This window comes from Mizuhopecten yessoensis, unplaced genomic scaffold (assembly GCF_002113885.1).
Source record: "Mizuhopecten yessoensis strain PY_sf001 unplaced genomic scaffold, ASM211388v2 scaffold8299, whole genome shotgun sequence".
NCBI classification, from domain to species: domain Eukaryota; kingdom Metazoa; phylum Mollusca; class Bivalvia; order Pectinida; family Pectinidae; genus Mizuhopecten; species Mizuhopecten yessoensis.
In genome coordinates, this window is record NW_018407478.1 from 257,165 (window position 1) to 274,602 (window position 17,438).

Consider the following 17,438-nt stretch of genomic DNA (forward strand, 5'->3'; position numbering starts at 1 on the left):
GAAAGTACTCGGTTAAGAATACGTGAACTAGCTTTAGCGTAAGTTAGATTAAGAAGGGAAGAGAAAGTACTCAGTTTAGAATACGTGAACTAGCTTTAGCATAAGTTAGATTAAGAAGGGAAGAGAAAGTACTCGGTTTAGAATACGTGAACTAGCTTTAGCATAAGTTAGATTAAGAAGAGAAGAGAGAGTACTCCGTTTAGAATACGTGAACTAGCTTTAGCATAAGTGAGATTAAGAAGGGAAGAGAAAGTACTCGGTTAAGAATACGTGAACTAGCTTTAGCGTAAGTTAGATTAAGAAGGGAAGAGAAAGTACTCAGTTTAGAATACGTGAACTAGCTTTAGCATAAGTTAGATTAAGAAGGGAAGAGAAAGTACTCGGTTTAGAATACGTGAACTAGCTTTAGCATAAGTTAGATTAAGAAGGGAAGAGAAAGTACTCGGTTTAGAATACGTGAACTAGCTTTAGCATAAGTTAGATTAAGAAGGGAAGAAAAAGTACTCGGTTTAGAATACGTGAACTAGCTTTAGCATAAGTTAGATTAAGAAGGGAAGAGAAAGTACTCGGTTTAGAATACATGAACTAGCTTTAGCGTAAGTTAGATTAAGAAGGGAACAGAAAGTACTCGGTTTAGAATACGCGAACTAGCTTTAGCATAAGAAAACGAAGGAAAGCTTATCGGAATAAGTTTAGCCTAGAAATGGAAGATAAAGTGAAGGTTTGGTCTAAGAGGGGATACACTTTGGACTTTTAAACTCTTGGTTTAGCGTAGGAAAGACACATTGGACTATTTTTCGCCAAGGAAAGGGGTTCCTGTGTGTACGGATTAGGTTTATATAATAAGAAAGGAAGAAGGGACTAGGTATATACAGACTAAGTAAACACTTAGACAGCAAGACTTATATATATACATTGAAATCAACACTCCCTTCTGCAGAATTACCGTTTTAAGTCGTTTTTACAAAACAAGACTTTGACGTAGTCCGTTAAACAATGTTCATATATATGGGAAATTGAAAGTATGATCTCATAAGTAATCTATCAAATCAATCACTTCCTATCAGTTACTGCCCTTTCATAGTCCTTGGCAAAACAAAATACTAGTTCGGAGAACATTAGTATTCCCTTGATGTAGATAGTAGAGCTCACCTTTTGACTGCATGCACATAGCCATAGCACACATAGATACATAACCTGCCTAAAAACGCACAGATAGCGCTGAACCTCTAATGTCATGATGTATTATTGACACTCCAAAATACTTTCTTGAACAAAACAAAACTATATATATTTGACAACATCGCGTCTAAGTACTCGAGTCCCTATTAGAATATGACTGTGGTTCTACGTCACGCCCTTGTGACGTCTGTTTATATACCAGTAATACAGGGTCCATTGTGTACGTGTGCACAACATGCCAGTGATTTTTAAGTAATCTTACAGCGCGCTCTACCTAGATAGGATTAAAAAAGCGTGAAGATGTCAACAAACCTAATTCATACATCGTTAATATATCGTGTACATTGAACAATTAAATCTCGGGAAGTTCATATGTCTGGGTCTACCATTTAAACATCTGTGCGTCAACTAACCATTTAGATGTAAGTATTTAAAGGAACAATAATAGTACTACTATATCTATACGTACTGGTTTGGTCGACAAATTACAGTGAAGGAAAACCTAAATAAAATACGGTTAAACTTTTAACTCATGGAATACCAGGGTTAGACATAATTTAATGTACACGACACAATATTAGTAGTAACACGGCATTATGAAAGAATTAAAACGGGTTAAGAGAACAATGACAAACGCGTGATACCATGCTTCATAGGTAGTGGGTACATGGTAGTATGTGTGTAAAATTAAAGGTGTGCATACTCTTAGGTATATAAAGATATCAAATTTCTACACAAACCTTTTTCTTGTTCCCGTCCCATAAACCTGGGTAAGAAATCGACCGTGAATGACGGTACGTCCAGTGGTAACGGCGGCCGTTTAACCGACACCGGCTGGGGTGAAGGAATGTGTTAGGAACACTAATCCGAATCTGGGGTTCCTCCTCATCTTCTCCGCTCCCATCGTCCCCAGTTGAGGGTACAATCATATCGTCTGCAAAGTCGATCTTCAGTGTTGGAGAACTCATAAACCGAGAACGAGTTCGAGGCCGACGTTTATTGTCGTCTGCTTGCCTGTTTTTCTCGGTTGCTTTCTCCATTTTTCCTGTGGCTTATCAACTTTCTAATCTAGTCTTTGTTCTCAGCTACTTTTAAATAATTGCGTCGTTTTTTATTTAATTATTGTGGGTTGGAGAAGATTATATGTATTGGTAGACGCATAATACCTCACAGAAGACCTTTTAAGGTAACAAAAAAAACTGAACACAACGTCTTCACCACAAAAAAATCCAAATCCAAAAGCAGGTTAATTAAAGTCCATATAAAAATTGACATCTCCTGTTAGTTTGATCTGCTGACAACGGTTCCATGATCCGAATCAGAACGACACATCTCCGGAGTGTCATGCATCCATTGTTTGATGTCCATCCTCCTCTACTATAACATTATATCCAGAAAGGCTCATTTCTTCTCACTTTTATAGTTTGACGAATATTTTAAATGTTTACTCTACATGGTCTCGTCATCAAACATAACAGACCAGTAGCTGCTAGAGTACATCAAGATAGCGATATCACGGCCAGGCACTCGCAGGTCAGTTATCAAAACTGCATGGGTCATTGCGTTTGGCGTTTTACACCTATCCTGGGGGAGCTGAAAGTCTGTTGTATCTGCCCAATTAAACGTATACAGTTAGTCACGGTGGTCAACTCAAGACTTGCGAATATAAACACATTTACATATAGGACAGAACTGAACCGGAATACGTAGATCGAATTCCCTCAGCTTGTAATATCCTAAAACAAAACGCGAGTCGTGGATATATGCAGACATTTCTTTTTTACTTACTGTATCGTTAAGCTAACAAATAGCTTTCGCTGCGACGTGTGTATCAAGTTGTTGTATCGCGACACCAATCCTCAACTTAATGCGTATATCGTATTTCAGAGTAGTAACTGTTTGTGTTGCATAATATTTTACCTGCGGAAAAGATCGTTGACAGTAAAACATGTCAATAAGTGACATTCGACGCCTGCTGACGATACCCCTGATCACGATCCCCTCTTGGGTATTCCCACACCTATCGTTAACTATCCTTGTGTTTCTGTATGTGTAAGGTCGTGAGCTTTTAGACATAGTACGGAAGGTACAATAAGGGAATAGGATTGATGCTTCACTCATCATCAGCATTTGTCTAATATAGCCCACTGCATGTCGAAAGAATCGGGGGTTTATTTCGGTGTCTTCGACTATAAGGGCATTGAATAAACTATTAATGCAACACTTGGTATGCCTTTTCTTTTTTTCTATTACCTACTCTTTCCTTTAGGAGATATCTTCCTAGGAGGCCGTCTCAATATCACCTTACTGTTTCGAGGATATTAAACCATCTCCATATCACCTTACTGTTGCGAGACCGCATTCCTTCCAGGAAAACACAGGTACTTGACGTTTATTTATGTAACAAAAATATGTGTTCCTCTTTCTAAAATCATTTTTTTGTCATATTATGTTTATGTTACTTTTCACCTTTTGTGGGAAAAGGTAACATGTTGAACGGCATCCCATTCAATGTATCAAATTAACAAAAAAAGTAACCTTACATTGATAACCGAATACACATCGCGCAACCCACAGCCTCAACATCCAAAATGGAGTCTGATCGAGATGCCGTTAGAAAGTCCTATAGGCAGCGCCTACAGCAACAACAATCGTAAAAATCACATTTGTAACTGGTTTTCTGAGATGGGTACCACCAAATAACGGTTACCTCGCCGGAACACGTCGTACTTTTTGAAATGCCTCCATGTAAATCTTACCTTCGTACATATTTTGACCTTGGTTTTTTTTCGATTTTGAGTTCGAAACATGGTTTTGTTCACACAATGGTATTCTAAAAATATGATGGATTTTACTCGAGAATATCTACTTTTTGCGCTGATTTAGCTACAATATAATGTTTGTGGCGTTTTATCGTACACCAATGTAATTTGCATACTGTATCTGATATTGTGTTGTGTTTATTACTGTTGTTGTCTTACCCTCTAATTATACAATATGTTTTCACGATACAAACTCCGGAGAGCTTAGGTTAAAGTTCAGTTGACCTCGTACGTTCCGGAGAAGCTTGTTCTAGTCTAAAAGCTTCAATATGATCTTTCCAAAGCTTGAACTCGTTTCTTTTAGAAATTGATCATGTTCTTTCTGACATATCTTCATTGAAAAAAAAGGTTTTGGAAGTAAAACCTGAAGAACATTTCTCATGCATCGTTACTTACAACCCGTCTGTTACAATCCCAGTCCGTGACTGGTACACAACCCGAAAAACTAAGGGAAAATGTGGCTGAGGGGTCGATACAAGCAAGAAACAATTCCGTGGTTTGTGTGTCAATAACGTTTCACTGAAAGCGTTTATGGCGATAGAGATTTTTTTTTCATGTTAACTACTTCATAGAGCACTTCATTAGGAAATACCCTAAACACATTTCGGGGGTTAAGGCTTTTCATTACAAAATTTCAATTTGGGGCGAGTTTAGGGAAGAAATATCACAACCTGCATGATTAAGTATATGAATGATATATTTTTCAATATTTAAAAAAACACGACAATACCAAAATCAGCAAAACCAAAATTCCACTCAAATGCGATAAAACTAGTGTGAAATATGAACAAAGGTAAGATTTACATGGAGACACTTGAAAAGGTGCAAGGTATAAACAAACTATTAGAACTAAATAAAGCTACGATCAGCAAACACATACACACACATCCTGCCTTTGGGGGTCAACGGTTTCCTCCAAACACATTTCCTTTTTTTGAAACTGATGCTAGACACGAAGCTCCACATTTTTCAAAGTTAAGAAAACACACATCAATATTCAAAATCGTGGCATCCGGCATTGAAACATAACATTGTATTTGATATAATGTCTATAATACCCATATGGGTGTTACATGTATAACATACAATTCATCTATAAATGTGTTCTTTCAATTCAAAACTTAGTTACGTATCTGCTTTAAACAACACGCTTTATCTAATTACATAGGATTAACAGGATATATGATGTACGCAAGCAAGTACGTGCCTTTATGTCCATATCATATAAAAAACAATTTAGTTTAGAGGTAGTTTTGTAGCTGAGAATGTTCATGGCCACAAAGTTACTGCTGAGTTTTGATCAAAGATTCCAGCAGTAACTTTGTTGTCATGAAAAGCATGTCTCTTCTCATTCTTCGGTATGTCAGTGTTGGGTTCCCAATTTCTGAAGACGGTCGCTGTAGGATACAGCAGATCCTTCAGCCAAGGTATTATTCCGTTGCCCTTCGCTGTACCTTCTCAATTATTTCAATGCATTTCACTTTGCATGGGTTCCATACACTTGCCGCGTATTCCAGGTGTAGACGGACCAGCGCCTTGAACAACTGTTTACAAGCTACTCCATCCAAATATACAAATGATCTTCCACTAAGTCCCATAATGCTGTTTGTCTTGTTTACTGCCCGTTGAATATAAGGCGAATAATTCATATTCTTAATTATCGATCAATAGTATTTTTTTTAAATGTACAAAATAGTATAGGACCTAGAACACGTCCTTCCGTTTAATACGGGGTGGTCTTTTGGTGGATTTTCATTTACTACTACTCTTTGTTTCCTTAGGTTTAAAAAGTTTTACCTAATTAGTGGCTTAATTAATAATGTGTGTCGTAATTCTTCAGCTTTTCAATTAGTCTTCGGTGTGGAACCTTGTCATTTACAAGCCTTCATGAAATCCATGTAAATGACATCAAATACTTCCCCTCAGTGATCTATAATAATAATATCTAATCTAATATTGCCAAGACCGAATTCTGAATTATTCTAAAAGTCATTTACTGAGACTGGAGCAATGCTGTGGAATAACTTACCGGACAATATTAAAAATACGACCAGTTTGTTCTTTCAAGAAACACCTTAGGCAGCATCTGCTATCTCTGTATTTAAATGAGTAATGTTATTCACACAGGGTTATGTCGTCTCTGGATTAATATCCCCACCCCTATAACTTACACACAAAACAATATGTGATTTTTGAATGATTTGTCATATCTGAATCGTGTCTATTTTAACAACTTGGACATCACTCCACGTGGGTTTGTGTACAAGCTATATATATACATTCTCGTATCAGTGGAGGTAGAAAAATAAGAACGATCACGTGACAAAACATCGAAACAGGAACAAAATGGCGAATCCATTCCTTGACGAAGATGAAATCAGCGGCCCAAAAGGGCCTTCAAATCGCGGGTATGGGGAATTAGAAGACGGACGAAGAAACGTTTTGGAACAAATCAATGCGTCAGAAGATCGACAACTTGAAAGTACCCGGAGAGCTCTGAGTAGTTTATACGATTCTGAAAGGATGGGTGTAGCGACAGCAGAGGTTAGTCATTGGATTCGTGGCTTTTATACATGTATTTCAACATGCAAATTATAGGGGATAATGTATACTAACAACAGTAACACGTCATTTTGATGTTTAGTGAAATACTTAGCTGATTAAATTAGTAGTATTATACTATTACAAAAACCTACCTACTACTATCATTTTAGAATTGTAAAAGGAAGTGACTGTACTAGCTATATGTGTAAAAGATGGTGGAATTTCCCTTAAGATCAGCGGTAGAGCATCGGGGTGGAGAGCCAAGGTTCACAGGTTCGAGCCCAAGCGACAGCACTCTCTTTATCACTAGTACTATTCCTTGTTCTACTACAAACTGGTGCCGTTGACCCTCCCCGTTCAAGTTAGGAGAACGCGGGGAGTCAAAGAACTTCGGTTGGTGTTTGAAAAAAGGGGGAAGTAGTGTAAAAGATGTGCATTCATTAGGTTGCCTTACAAGAGTCACCTGTAGGGAATTTCCCTTTAGCTCAGCAGTAGAGCATCGGGCTGGAAAAGCCAAGGGTCGCAGGTATAAGCCCCAGGGACAGCACTATATCTTTATCATTATTCATGTCCTACTAAACTCTGTATACATGTGCTTCTACTGGGGATTGAGCATTCGATCTCAGAATACTTAGTCGGACGGTCTTCCGATGAGCTAAAGGTAGATTCCCTATAGCGTGAAGCTAGAATGCGACCGTAACCCTATTTACAATTAAAATCTGTCACATTACTCTCCCCATTTGAATGTGTTTACCCTCGACCACCACAACAACCCAGATTCTAACTCACTGTCAGGAAGGGCAACAGACATCTATTGTAACAGAAAGAGAGTTGTGTGCTTCCAACAGGGATCAAACTTGTGATCCCTAGGTGCCCAGTCCACCGCTCTACCACTGAGCTATAATATAAGAGGAAATTCCCTCAAGTGCAAAGGTAGAAGGTGACCATAATTTACTAATAAAATTTGTCACAGAATGAATAATACCTTGCTAAATATATAGTGCTTTGGTAATTTATCATGATTATAAGGCCAGTTTCCCTTGACACTAATACCAGACCAGGGATCGATCTAGACTTGATTCACTAGTCACTACCGTTAATGGGTAGTTTCCCCTACAGAAGAAAATTCCCCTGTTCTTTGAAATTCCCCCATGTGTGCTTCAAAATTCCCCTATTTCAACAAGAAAATAACCGTTTTTTCTTCAAAATATTTCTCCTATACATGTAAATGTTTTCTTGAAAGTTCCACAGTTAAAATGCATAATACTGCATACATTTGTCTATACATTTTCTCCACATAATTTAAACAAAAGTTCTACAATTTTAAGCTTAAAATTGTTAAAAAATTGAAATATACTGCACACATGTATGTCAGACAAAACATTTATCTTTTACATTCATGACGCTAGAGCCTTGTATCAAAATTATAATTTCCCCCAAATCTGAAAAAGTGTAATTTCCCCTATAACCTAGATTGATCCCTGCAGACAGGCGTCTCTCATACAGGTTGGTGAACAGCATTGTTAATTTGTTATTGTTTATCCATTCTTGCAATGATGCATTAATCAAAACAGGAATGCCAACTGGTAACAAAATGTGAACTGATTACTGAGTCAAGTTCAGCTTCTGTAATTTATGTTGAAAACATGCATTTGTCATATTCTGCAATTGACTGACACATATATGCTGTGGTGAGAATTGGTTGGCAACAATGTACATGTAGTACAATCTTAATGTCTTGCATAAAGATAAATAAGACATATGGCACATGATTTCAGATGAATCATCTGCTGGAGCTATTCCGGTTTGATCTATGCAGAATTACCATTGAATCCACCAAAGTGTTTTACCTGTACATGGTGGTGGAGATGGAAATGATTTGCGGCAAAATTAGCAACACTTTTATACTTTCTTTTTCTCTTGCGTACACTACACCTTCACTTTCTTTTCGAAGATTTGTGTATAGGTTTAGTTAGTTTGGTTTTGTATCCAGTAAAATTGAGAAGAGAACTGCTGCTTTCTTGATAACAGCTAATTAGTGTGTGCAGGCCTAGGCATGCACAACAACACCTACCGTATATAGCTAACGGACACTGCCCAGTGGGCGTTGCAGGTCTTATGCACGCATAGGCGGTTTGGGGAATATAAAGCACATTCACAATTTGGTTACTCTGTTTCGGACCAACAAGCAAAAAGATAAGATAGTTAAGGCTCCCGGTTGATCAGGTGATATTTTAGATAAATTAAGTTATATTTCGTGTTGGGGGTAGTATTTACAATGTAGATATAGTTCTGTAGTTGTAAGTTGTAGATTTTCTCTACTGTAAACAAAACTGGTCGTCAGACAAACCTTGTGTTTGTAAATGACTTTTATATTCTAAATAAATATTTCTGTTAGTGTTAGCGAGCTGGAGTCTAGTCTTTTATTCTACTATAAGGCTTGATACGATACTTGCCAAACAATGTAGAGAGTCAGAAAAGTACACTATAGGATCATCGAAGAACGTCAGGCTACACCCGGGGTAGGAATAAACTTATAATAAACCATTCCTCAGTAGAATTTCTTCAAATTTTGTAGTTAAGTTTAACTAAAAGTTTAAGTTAAGTTTGCATTGAAGTAAAGAAAATTTTCTGCACAAAAAAATATATAGGTTGTCAGAATTTTAAGGATTTCAAATGGAAATTTATGTATAAAGGAATGAATTTTGAAAAAAAAAATGAAAGACACAGTTTTTGGCAAAATAATGTCAATAAAAATAATACTGCCATAGATTAGTATTGCATTAACGTATATCAATTTGATAAATGCTGAAACTGTGTAAAATAAATTATCTATAAACAATTAAAAATTGACATTTTATAATAAAACCATATAGACATAGAAATTGCATTTAAGGTAATAGGATTGTGTCGCCATTTCTCAGTAGAATTTATTCAAATTCTGTAGTTATATTGCTTTGAAGTAAAGAAAAAAAATTGCCACAAAAAAGATATAGGTTGTCAGAATTTTAAGGATTTTAAATGGAAATTCATGTAAAAAGGATTGAATTTTGAAAAAAGTCTTGAAACACACATTAATTAATGTCAATAAAAATGATACTAACATAGATTAGTATTGCATTAATGTATATTAATTTCATAAATGCTGAAATTGTGTAAAATTAATCATCTATAAACGATTAAAATTGACATTTTATAATAAAACCATATACACATAGTAACTGCATGCAATGAGTTATCGTTCTTGGAAAACTTCACAGTAGTGAAATAGATAGCCAGTTTCCTGAAGTACAGAAAAATTGACACGTGTGACTCATTGATAAAAAAAACCTGAATTAATGCCTGGATTGCTTTGCAATACTTTAATATTGAAAGACCACACTGTTCTGTCAATAATAAGCATACAATATTCATCAGTTTAATGTTAAACATTAGAATATGCGGAAATTGTGATACTGTCTCCCTACATTGGATTTTCAACTAGGGATGTACTTCCTACTTCTTTTTAGCAATAGACTCCTATGACCTTAAGAGTTATCTTTCTTGAAAAACTTCACAGTAGTGAAATAGGTAGCCGGTTTCCTGAAGTACAGAAAAATGGACACATGTGACTCATTGATAAAAAATAACTGAATTAACGCCTGGATTGCTTTGAAATACTTTAATATTGAGAGAACACACTGTTCTGTCAATAATAAACGTACAACATTCATCACAACTCTAGACTCATTAGAATATGCGGAAATTGTGATACTGTCTCCCTGCATTGGATTTTCAACTAGGGATGTACTTCCTACTTCTGTTTATCAATACACTCATTCGACCTTAAGTTGCTTGAAAGTGAAGTACATAAATCATTGTCAATTGCAGAATATTTTAGTGTTACAAAAAATGTTGCATTGCACCATACATATATGGCATTCATTTGATCTGCACTACAGTATTGAGTACATTGTATAAGATTTATTTCAAGACATTTTACAGTGTTTTTCTCTAGATGCATAATGTAATCGAGACCTCTCACTCTCAGCCCTATACATAAAATTAACAATCCCCAACCCCTTTAATCAATCCAGGATAAAAAAGTTTGTCAACTCCTTCTAAAGTAATAGACCCTTTTCAACAAAAGATTCCAGATGTCATAACTACCACCTGAAGTTGTGAATCCAGGTATTATTTTTTTCATTCTGACCCTTTTCTACCAAGATATGGCCATTTGTTGAAAAATTCCTGAAGCTTTTTGTTTGGCCTAATTTCAAAGAAAGTTTCCAGATATGATAACTACCACCTGTTGTGCATACAGGTATTAATACTATTATTTTTTCCATCTGACCTTCTTTTAAAAAGTTATTGCCCTTTGTTGAAAAATCCTTGTTCGGACAATTCCTCCAAAACTAAAGGTCCAATAACAATGAAAGTTTTCAGATACAATAACTACCAGCTGATGTTATGCTTCTAGGTATTAATTTTTTCATCTGACACTTTTTTTTACGGAGTAATGGTCCCTTGTTGAAAAATCCTTGTCCAGACAGCTCCTCTAAAACTATGGGTCTAATTTCAAAGAAAGTTTACAGATTAATTTTTTCATTCCGACCCTTTTAAAAGGAGTAATAGCCCTTTGTTGAATAAACCTTTGTCTGCCTCCTAAACTGCACGGACGATTTTGATGAAAGTTTACAGATATGGTAATAAGCCCCTGATATCGTGCATCAAGGAAGTATTTTTTTTATTTTGACCCTTTGAGTTTTGGTCCTTTGCTAAATATCTTTGCCCTAACAACTCTTCCTTAACTACTAGGACGACTTCAGCGAAACTTGTTCATCTTGGCTAACAAGAGTATGCAAGTATGTTTTGGCATGGGGAGGGAGTACAGGAACTTAGTCATTGACCTGTACACTTAAACAAGTGTACAGCTCAGTATATAGAAAAATTATTACTGGTGGGAGACTATGGATTATTTGCAATGCTTTGCCTTAGTTAGCCTTTAGCTTACAGTTCTGGTCTATATAGGGAGGGGGTGGGGGTATTAGGTAGCTTTTGGCTTATAATTACAGTTCTGGTTTATATGGGGCAGAAGGTAGCTTTTGGCTTATAATTACAGTTCTGGTTTTTATGGGGGGGGGGGGGGGAGGTAGCTTTGGCTTACAGTTCAGGTTTATGGGGTGTGGGTGTGTGTTAGGTAGCTTTGGCTTACAGTTCAGGTTTATAGGGGAGGGGGGGGGGGGGTTAGGTAGCTGGGGCTTACAGTTCAGGGTTATAAGGGGGGGTGTTAGGTAGCTGTGGCTTACAGTTCAGGGTTATAAGGGGGGGAGTTAGGTAGCTGTGGCTTACAGTTCAGGGTTATAAGGGGGGGTGTTAGGTAGCTGTGGCTTACAGTTCTAGTTGCATTTATTTTATGAATGTTGTGTAGTGCAGGAGGGATAACTCTCTGTAAGTGAATTGTCTCCCTTACATGAGGGCAAGACTCAAACCCCCTTCAATTACAACAACAACAAAAAAATATTGTGATGTAGATTGTTAAATAATGAAGCCAGTAATACTGTACATCAAATTTGAACTTTTCAAATCTGTAATACTGTTACATTTGCAGTTGTTGTTTAAGCCTTAAAAACTAGAACTGTGTCAATACTGACTTCCAATCTTTGACTTGTATCAGAGGTTTTTTTGCTAATTTTGCTTTTAAAAAAATTGTTCTGTACTGATTTTTTTTTTGTTCTGTACTGATTTTTTTTTTTATATTTTTGGTTTCAGGAACTTACACGTCAAGGCGAACAGCTTAATAACATAGAAGGTAAAGTGACAGATATTGATAAAAATATGACAACCACTCAGAAACATTTGAATTCCATAAAAAGTGTTTTTGGAGGAATAAAGAACTGGTGGTCTACGAAGAAAGAGGATCCTTCTCGACCTGAAGACGAGACGTCTACCCGGCTAAAGGTGGCCATGGAAAATCAGGGCGCCCCTTTGGGAGCTGAAGCAGGGCGAAGGAGGCCAGATACATCTGGGTTTGGAGATGAAGACGAACTTGACAGTCAATTCATGGCAGGGTCAAGGAAATCCGTTTCAAGTCAAGGTTATGGACAGGCATCAGGACAACAGATTCTACAGCCTGTTACTGGTAGTAGTCGGGAAGAGGAAACAAACGACAATCTAGGTACGCCATCAATATCAGACTGGCTATCCAGTTTTGATGGGAACTATAAAATTATAAATAATTTTAGGACTGACCTCTTTGATGTATCTTTTATAATTCTCGAGGTCCCAGCACTTTTGTGTTTCATTTTGATATACAGTATATGGGGACAATATGAATGTAAACACTGTATTCTAAGTCTACCAATATTGAGAAAAAGATATCTACATATGTTTTACTTTGCATAGAATTTTTTATTGTAAGTAATTGTAAATATGCTGGTGTTAATATTTGAAAAAATATTACTCGTTATAAAATAAATCTATGAATCTTTGCATATACTTTCCAAACAATTTCAGGGTTGATGTCCGACGGAATGAGTCGTCTGAAGGACCTGGCACTAGGACTAGGAGACGAAATTTCTCGTCAAAATGATCAGTTAGATCGCATTGCTCCTAAAGTTGACAATGTGAACGTGAAAGTAGAAGATCAGAACAGACAGATGAGAAGGATTCTGCATAAATAAGGAGTATCCAGTAGGGGTGTCGCAATACGCCTAGAGTGAATCACGACATATTGTGACAGCCCTAGTGTCTAGTATGGGTGTCACAATACGCCTAGAGTGAATCACGATACGCCTAGAGTGTATCACAATACGCCTAGAGTGAATCACGACATATTGTGACAGCCCTAGTGTCCAGTAGGGGTGTCACAATACGCCTAGAGTGAATCACGATACGCCTAGAGTGTATCACAATACGCCTAGAGTGAATCACGACATATTGTGACAGCCCTAGTGCCCAGTATAATTGTGTAGCAGCAAGTTTTGTTTTCTGTGACATTTTGTATGTGTACAGTTTAACTGCTGTTAGTAGTGATGGTGAGGAAAATAGATTTTCTGTGTTTTAAGTGGCTAAGTGTTAAAGCCATTCAATAAGAATGTTTTGTTTGCGGTTTCCCTACTACCGTAAACAAGAGGTGTGTGCTTCTTAGGTCAAATACGGTAACCTTTTTCCCAGTGAGGAGGAGGTAGGGATTTTTTTGTTTATTTCCAGAAATATTATGTTTAAACACCAACTATCAGTGAGTTTTCAGCAAAAAACAAAACAAAACAAAAAATTCGGTTGTTTTCATTAATGTTGATAGTTATGTGAGCAGCAGGTCAATTAAAGAAGTGCATGTACAGTATAGGGAATAGAAATACCCCAGGTGTGTCTAGTCATCTGTGCTATGTCACATGTCATCTACAGTAATCACATTGTAATCTGATCACAATAGTGTCATTTTATTAACTGTTACTGTATCATCACAGTTGAAAAATGTGTGTATTGTACATATGTTCCCACATCTTTTCATCAAAACATTCAAGTTGCAGAACACTATTTAATAGTGCAACTCGATGAAGGTTGCTTAGTTTAATTTAAAAATTTCAGCACAATGTATTGCAAAGATATTTCTTTTTTTAGTTTTCTGACTTTTCAATTTTGCTGTTTTATAAGTTTTTGCAATCTGTACAGTGAATTTCTAAAGAGCGTAACCTGCTATACAGTATAAAACTATTTTCTATGTGTCTTGTGGTAAGAAAGTCCTCCACACATATATTTTAGTTATAGGTTTCTGTGAAATATCTTGATGAAATGCTGTGTTAATTTGTCCTTTTATTAATTAGCTTATTTGAACCTTAAGTCATTCCTTTGATGTTCATGACTGAAATATTTGCACTCATTACAGGTGATACAGTGTATTTGTTGTTTAACTCATCGACCCCTGGAGACACATTTGAGCTCTTCCAATTCAAAGGTTGGAATGGTTCATTATAAAATTTCAGGGGTGAATGAGTTAAGAAGCTGTTATACCCATTCTCCTTTTTAAGAAGCAAGTTGTATCCAAAATGACCAGTTTAACTTTGTTTTTTAGTTTGAAATATTTCTGATATCCCCCTCCCTGATCCCCCTCCTTAAATACACAACCTTTATATTGATATCATTGATTCTTTAAACACCTTGATATTCAAGAAAAGTTGTGATAATTACTTGTCACCAAGAGACTAGATTAGTCATAATCAAGACATTTCCTCATATGTCTCCGACACAAAAACTCACAAATGAATTTCACATATTTGTGTGTAATATTTTGTAGTTTACTGTACATGTAGCTGGGTATAGCATTTATTTGGCCTGTGATTTAGCTAGTTAGTCTGCAAAGATCTGAGTTAGGTTTGTTATGGGAGATAGCTACATATATATTCCGACTTGCATTTAACGACTACATCTATCTACTGGTACAAATGTACCCAGAATCCTCAGTATTCTGGACTGTTGTTGTATATATTTGTGTTGTTTATACATAACACTAGTCTGACCACCTACACAGTAAAACCTTGGTATATTGCCTTGTCCAGTAACTGTTTTGTATTTTAACTCATTCACCCCCTGAAATTTCATAATGAACTATTCCAACCTTTGAATTGGAAGAGTTCAAATGTGTCTTCAGGGGTGAATGAGTTAAGGATCCTTGTACCATTAATTGTCAAAAACTAACCACACATTGGAAACTGTTTTTTCAAACACGACTATAGCTTTGATAAATCATTTCTGAAAAGAAAACCATACCTTGGGGGACTTCAATAAAAATATGATAAGGATGACACGAACGAAGTGTTATATAATCAGCAAGTGTTCGGAGAAGAGCGGGATTAGACTGGGATTTGAACCCTAGACCTCAGATTGTTATACTAGTGCTCTAACGAACAGAGCTGCCTGGTCAACAGAAGTGGCCTGGCCAAACTGCTACAGGTATATCCCAAACGACGTTAACAGAAGGTTATCATAAATATGTATATGAAAACCCACAGATCAGTGGGACAGAGATCCTTTAAATGGGTTTGACAATGCATATCAGGGCTGATACATCAAATGTAAAGGAATGGTACAGAGGACCTTGATATATATTTTTGCAGTAAATGAGATGGAAAACAAAGTTAATGGCATTATATAATGGTTTTACTGTTACATTGATATCAATAGAGATTTTTCAGGTCAGGTTTTAATCTGACAATCTGGAGTATCTCTTTTCACATTCATTTGGTGTACTTGATAATGTTGTTTAAATCTATTGTGCTATTGTTATATTTTAGTGGATATTTATAATCTGTATTGAGGATGGTGCTGATATACTCACCATTGAATGCACTAGATACTTAGCAGTGGTTTAACTGTGTAGGGCTGTAGACATACATTAATATATATTTAAAGTGGGTTCTCGCTAATTTTTGGAATTTTGAAAAATTGTATAAATTATGTATTTTCTTTTCATGATCTACTGAATTCAAAATAATAAGCTAGAAATTGAAGTAGATATATATGTATCAGTGGCAATTTCATGTTTTGATACACTTCAGAACCCATTGTATTGGGTTGTAAGCTGCACCAGGGCTTTACAATTTCTATGTGTAGATACAGAACAAGTCCACTTTCAAATATGAGTGACAAATTGTTTGTCTGAACTTTAACGGATTCAGCCAATATTCACAAAAACATAGTTCATTTAATTGTTAGGTTATGCATAGCAATTTACAACTGGCACAAGCTAAGTGAAGATGGTTGATTTATTCTGGTACTGACTTTCAGATCTGACTTCATTGGTGCTTTTACTTGGAATATCGGAAATTCATTGATAACAGAAACATTACCTTAATTCTTCATGGCAAATGTTTATGGAAAACAGTGGAGCCCTTCTTAAATATACCTTATGTAGGTGTGTGTTTGTTTTCTGTTTGTGTATAGTTTAACCATTTCCTCTGACTCTAATATTCTCATTCCACAATTTATTATGAATAATTTTTGTTCATGATATTAAAAATAGAATCTAACCAGGAGTACTAGAAAATAAACATCACTGTACATTGAAACTGTTTTCTACAGGATAGAATGTTTCTATATATGTGGACATGTGTATAGTACAGATGGTGCAGAAATAATGGAATAACAGTACAAGGGACTGTACACATTGAGTAGAACTATTGAGAGTTAATTCCCCTTGTGAGTGATCATCTCTCTAATGTTAAATATTTAAGCCTTCCCATCGATAGTCACATCAAAGATAGTTCATTTCATTTTAAAAGATTTCTGATAATGAGATAGTGTTTGATAGTGGTTGAATGTACTTGTTATTTGTATGTGAGACTAGTTTGATTGTTTATATTTTACATGTATGATACACTGTATGTAGCAGAACACTGACGATAGGTAAACTGACTTTATACAGTTATAAAACGTATGTTGATCCACATTTAATGAATCTGATCTGAGCACAAACTTTAGCTTTGAATTTAAGTTGTATCATTGATCACCCTGATGATTTAAGATCATTTTCTTTTTTGGAAATGAAATATCATGAAGAGTAGAATTAAATCTACTAAAACCAGTTTGATTCCCTGATTTTTAACGGACATTATATTTGGCATGCAGGTACATGCAACCCTACATATTGTAACCCAGGAAATGTTCACCCTAGTTTAACCTTTGCCTTTCTCGCCTCTGTTATAGTAATGAGGGCATATTTATCATGATCATGATGATGGTGAAAAAAGTACATATTATAATATACATAGTACAGTACTTTTCATGTAATATCACATTGCTTAATGTCATATTTTGGTTATTACCATGTTTTCTTGATCCACCTAGATGATAACATATAGATGCAAAAAATAAGACTGCATGCAAATGTGTTGTACAAGTGAAGGGGTATAA

The 17,438-nt window shown here is 35.9% G+C and overlaps 2 protein-coding genes across 2 annotated transcripts in view; one reads left to right on the forward strand and one right to left on the reverse strand.

Annotated features, from left to right (window-relative positions):
* LOC110455582 (protein unc-13 homolog D-like) overlaps window positions 1–2,412 on the reverse strand; it is a 50,940-nt gene extending 48,528 nt beyond the window's left edge. The window contains exon 1 of the mRNA XM_021505772.1: window positions 1,923–2,412. Within this exon, the coding sequence (XP_021361447.1) occupies window positions 1,923–2,222 (300 nt within the window). The 5' untranslated portion in view covers window positions 2,223–2,412. The remainder of the gene's footprint in view (window positions 1–1,922) is intronic.
* Window positions 2,413–6,289: 3,877 nt separating this feature from the next.
* LOC110455563 (synaptosomal-associated protein 29-like) lies at window positions 6,290–14,440 on the forward strand. The gene is made up of 3 exons (XM_021505747.1): window positions 6,290–6,548; window positions 12,300–12,705; window positions 13,044–14,440. The coding sequence occupies exons 1-3, from the start codon at window positions 6,351–6,353 to the stop codon at window positions 13,208–13,210; spliced, it is 771 nt and encodes a 256-aa protein (XP_021361422.1). The 5' UTR covers window positions 6,290–6,350; the 3' UTR covers window positions 13,211–14,440.
* The last annotated feature ends 2,998 nt before the right edge of the window (window positions 14,441–17,438 follow it).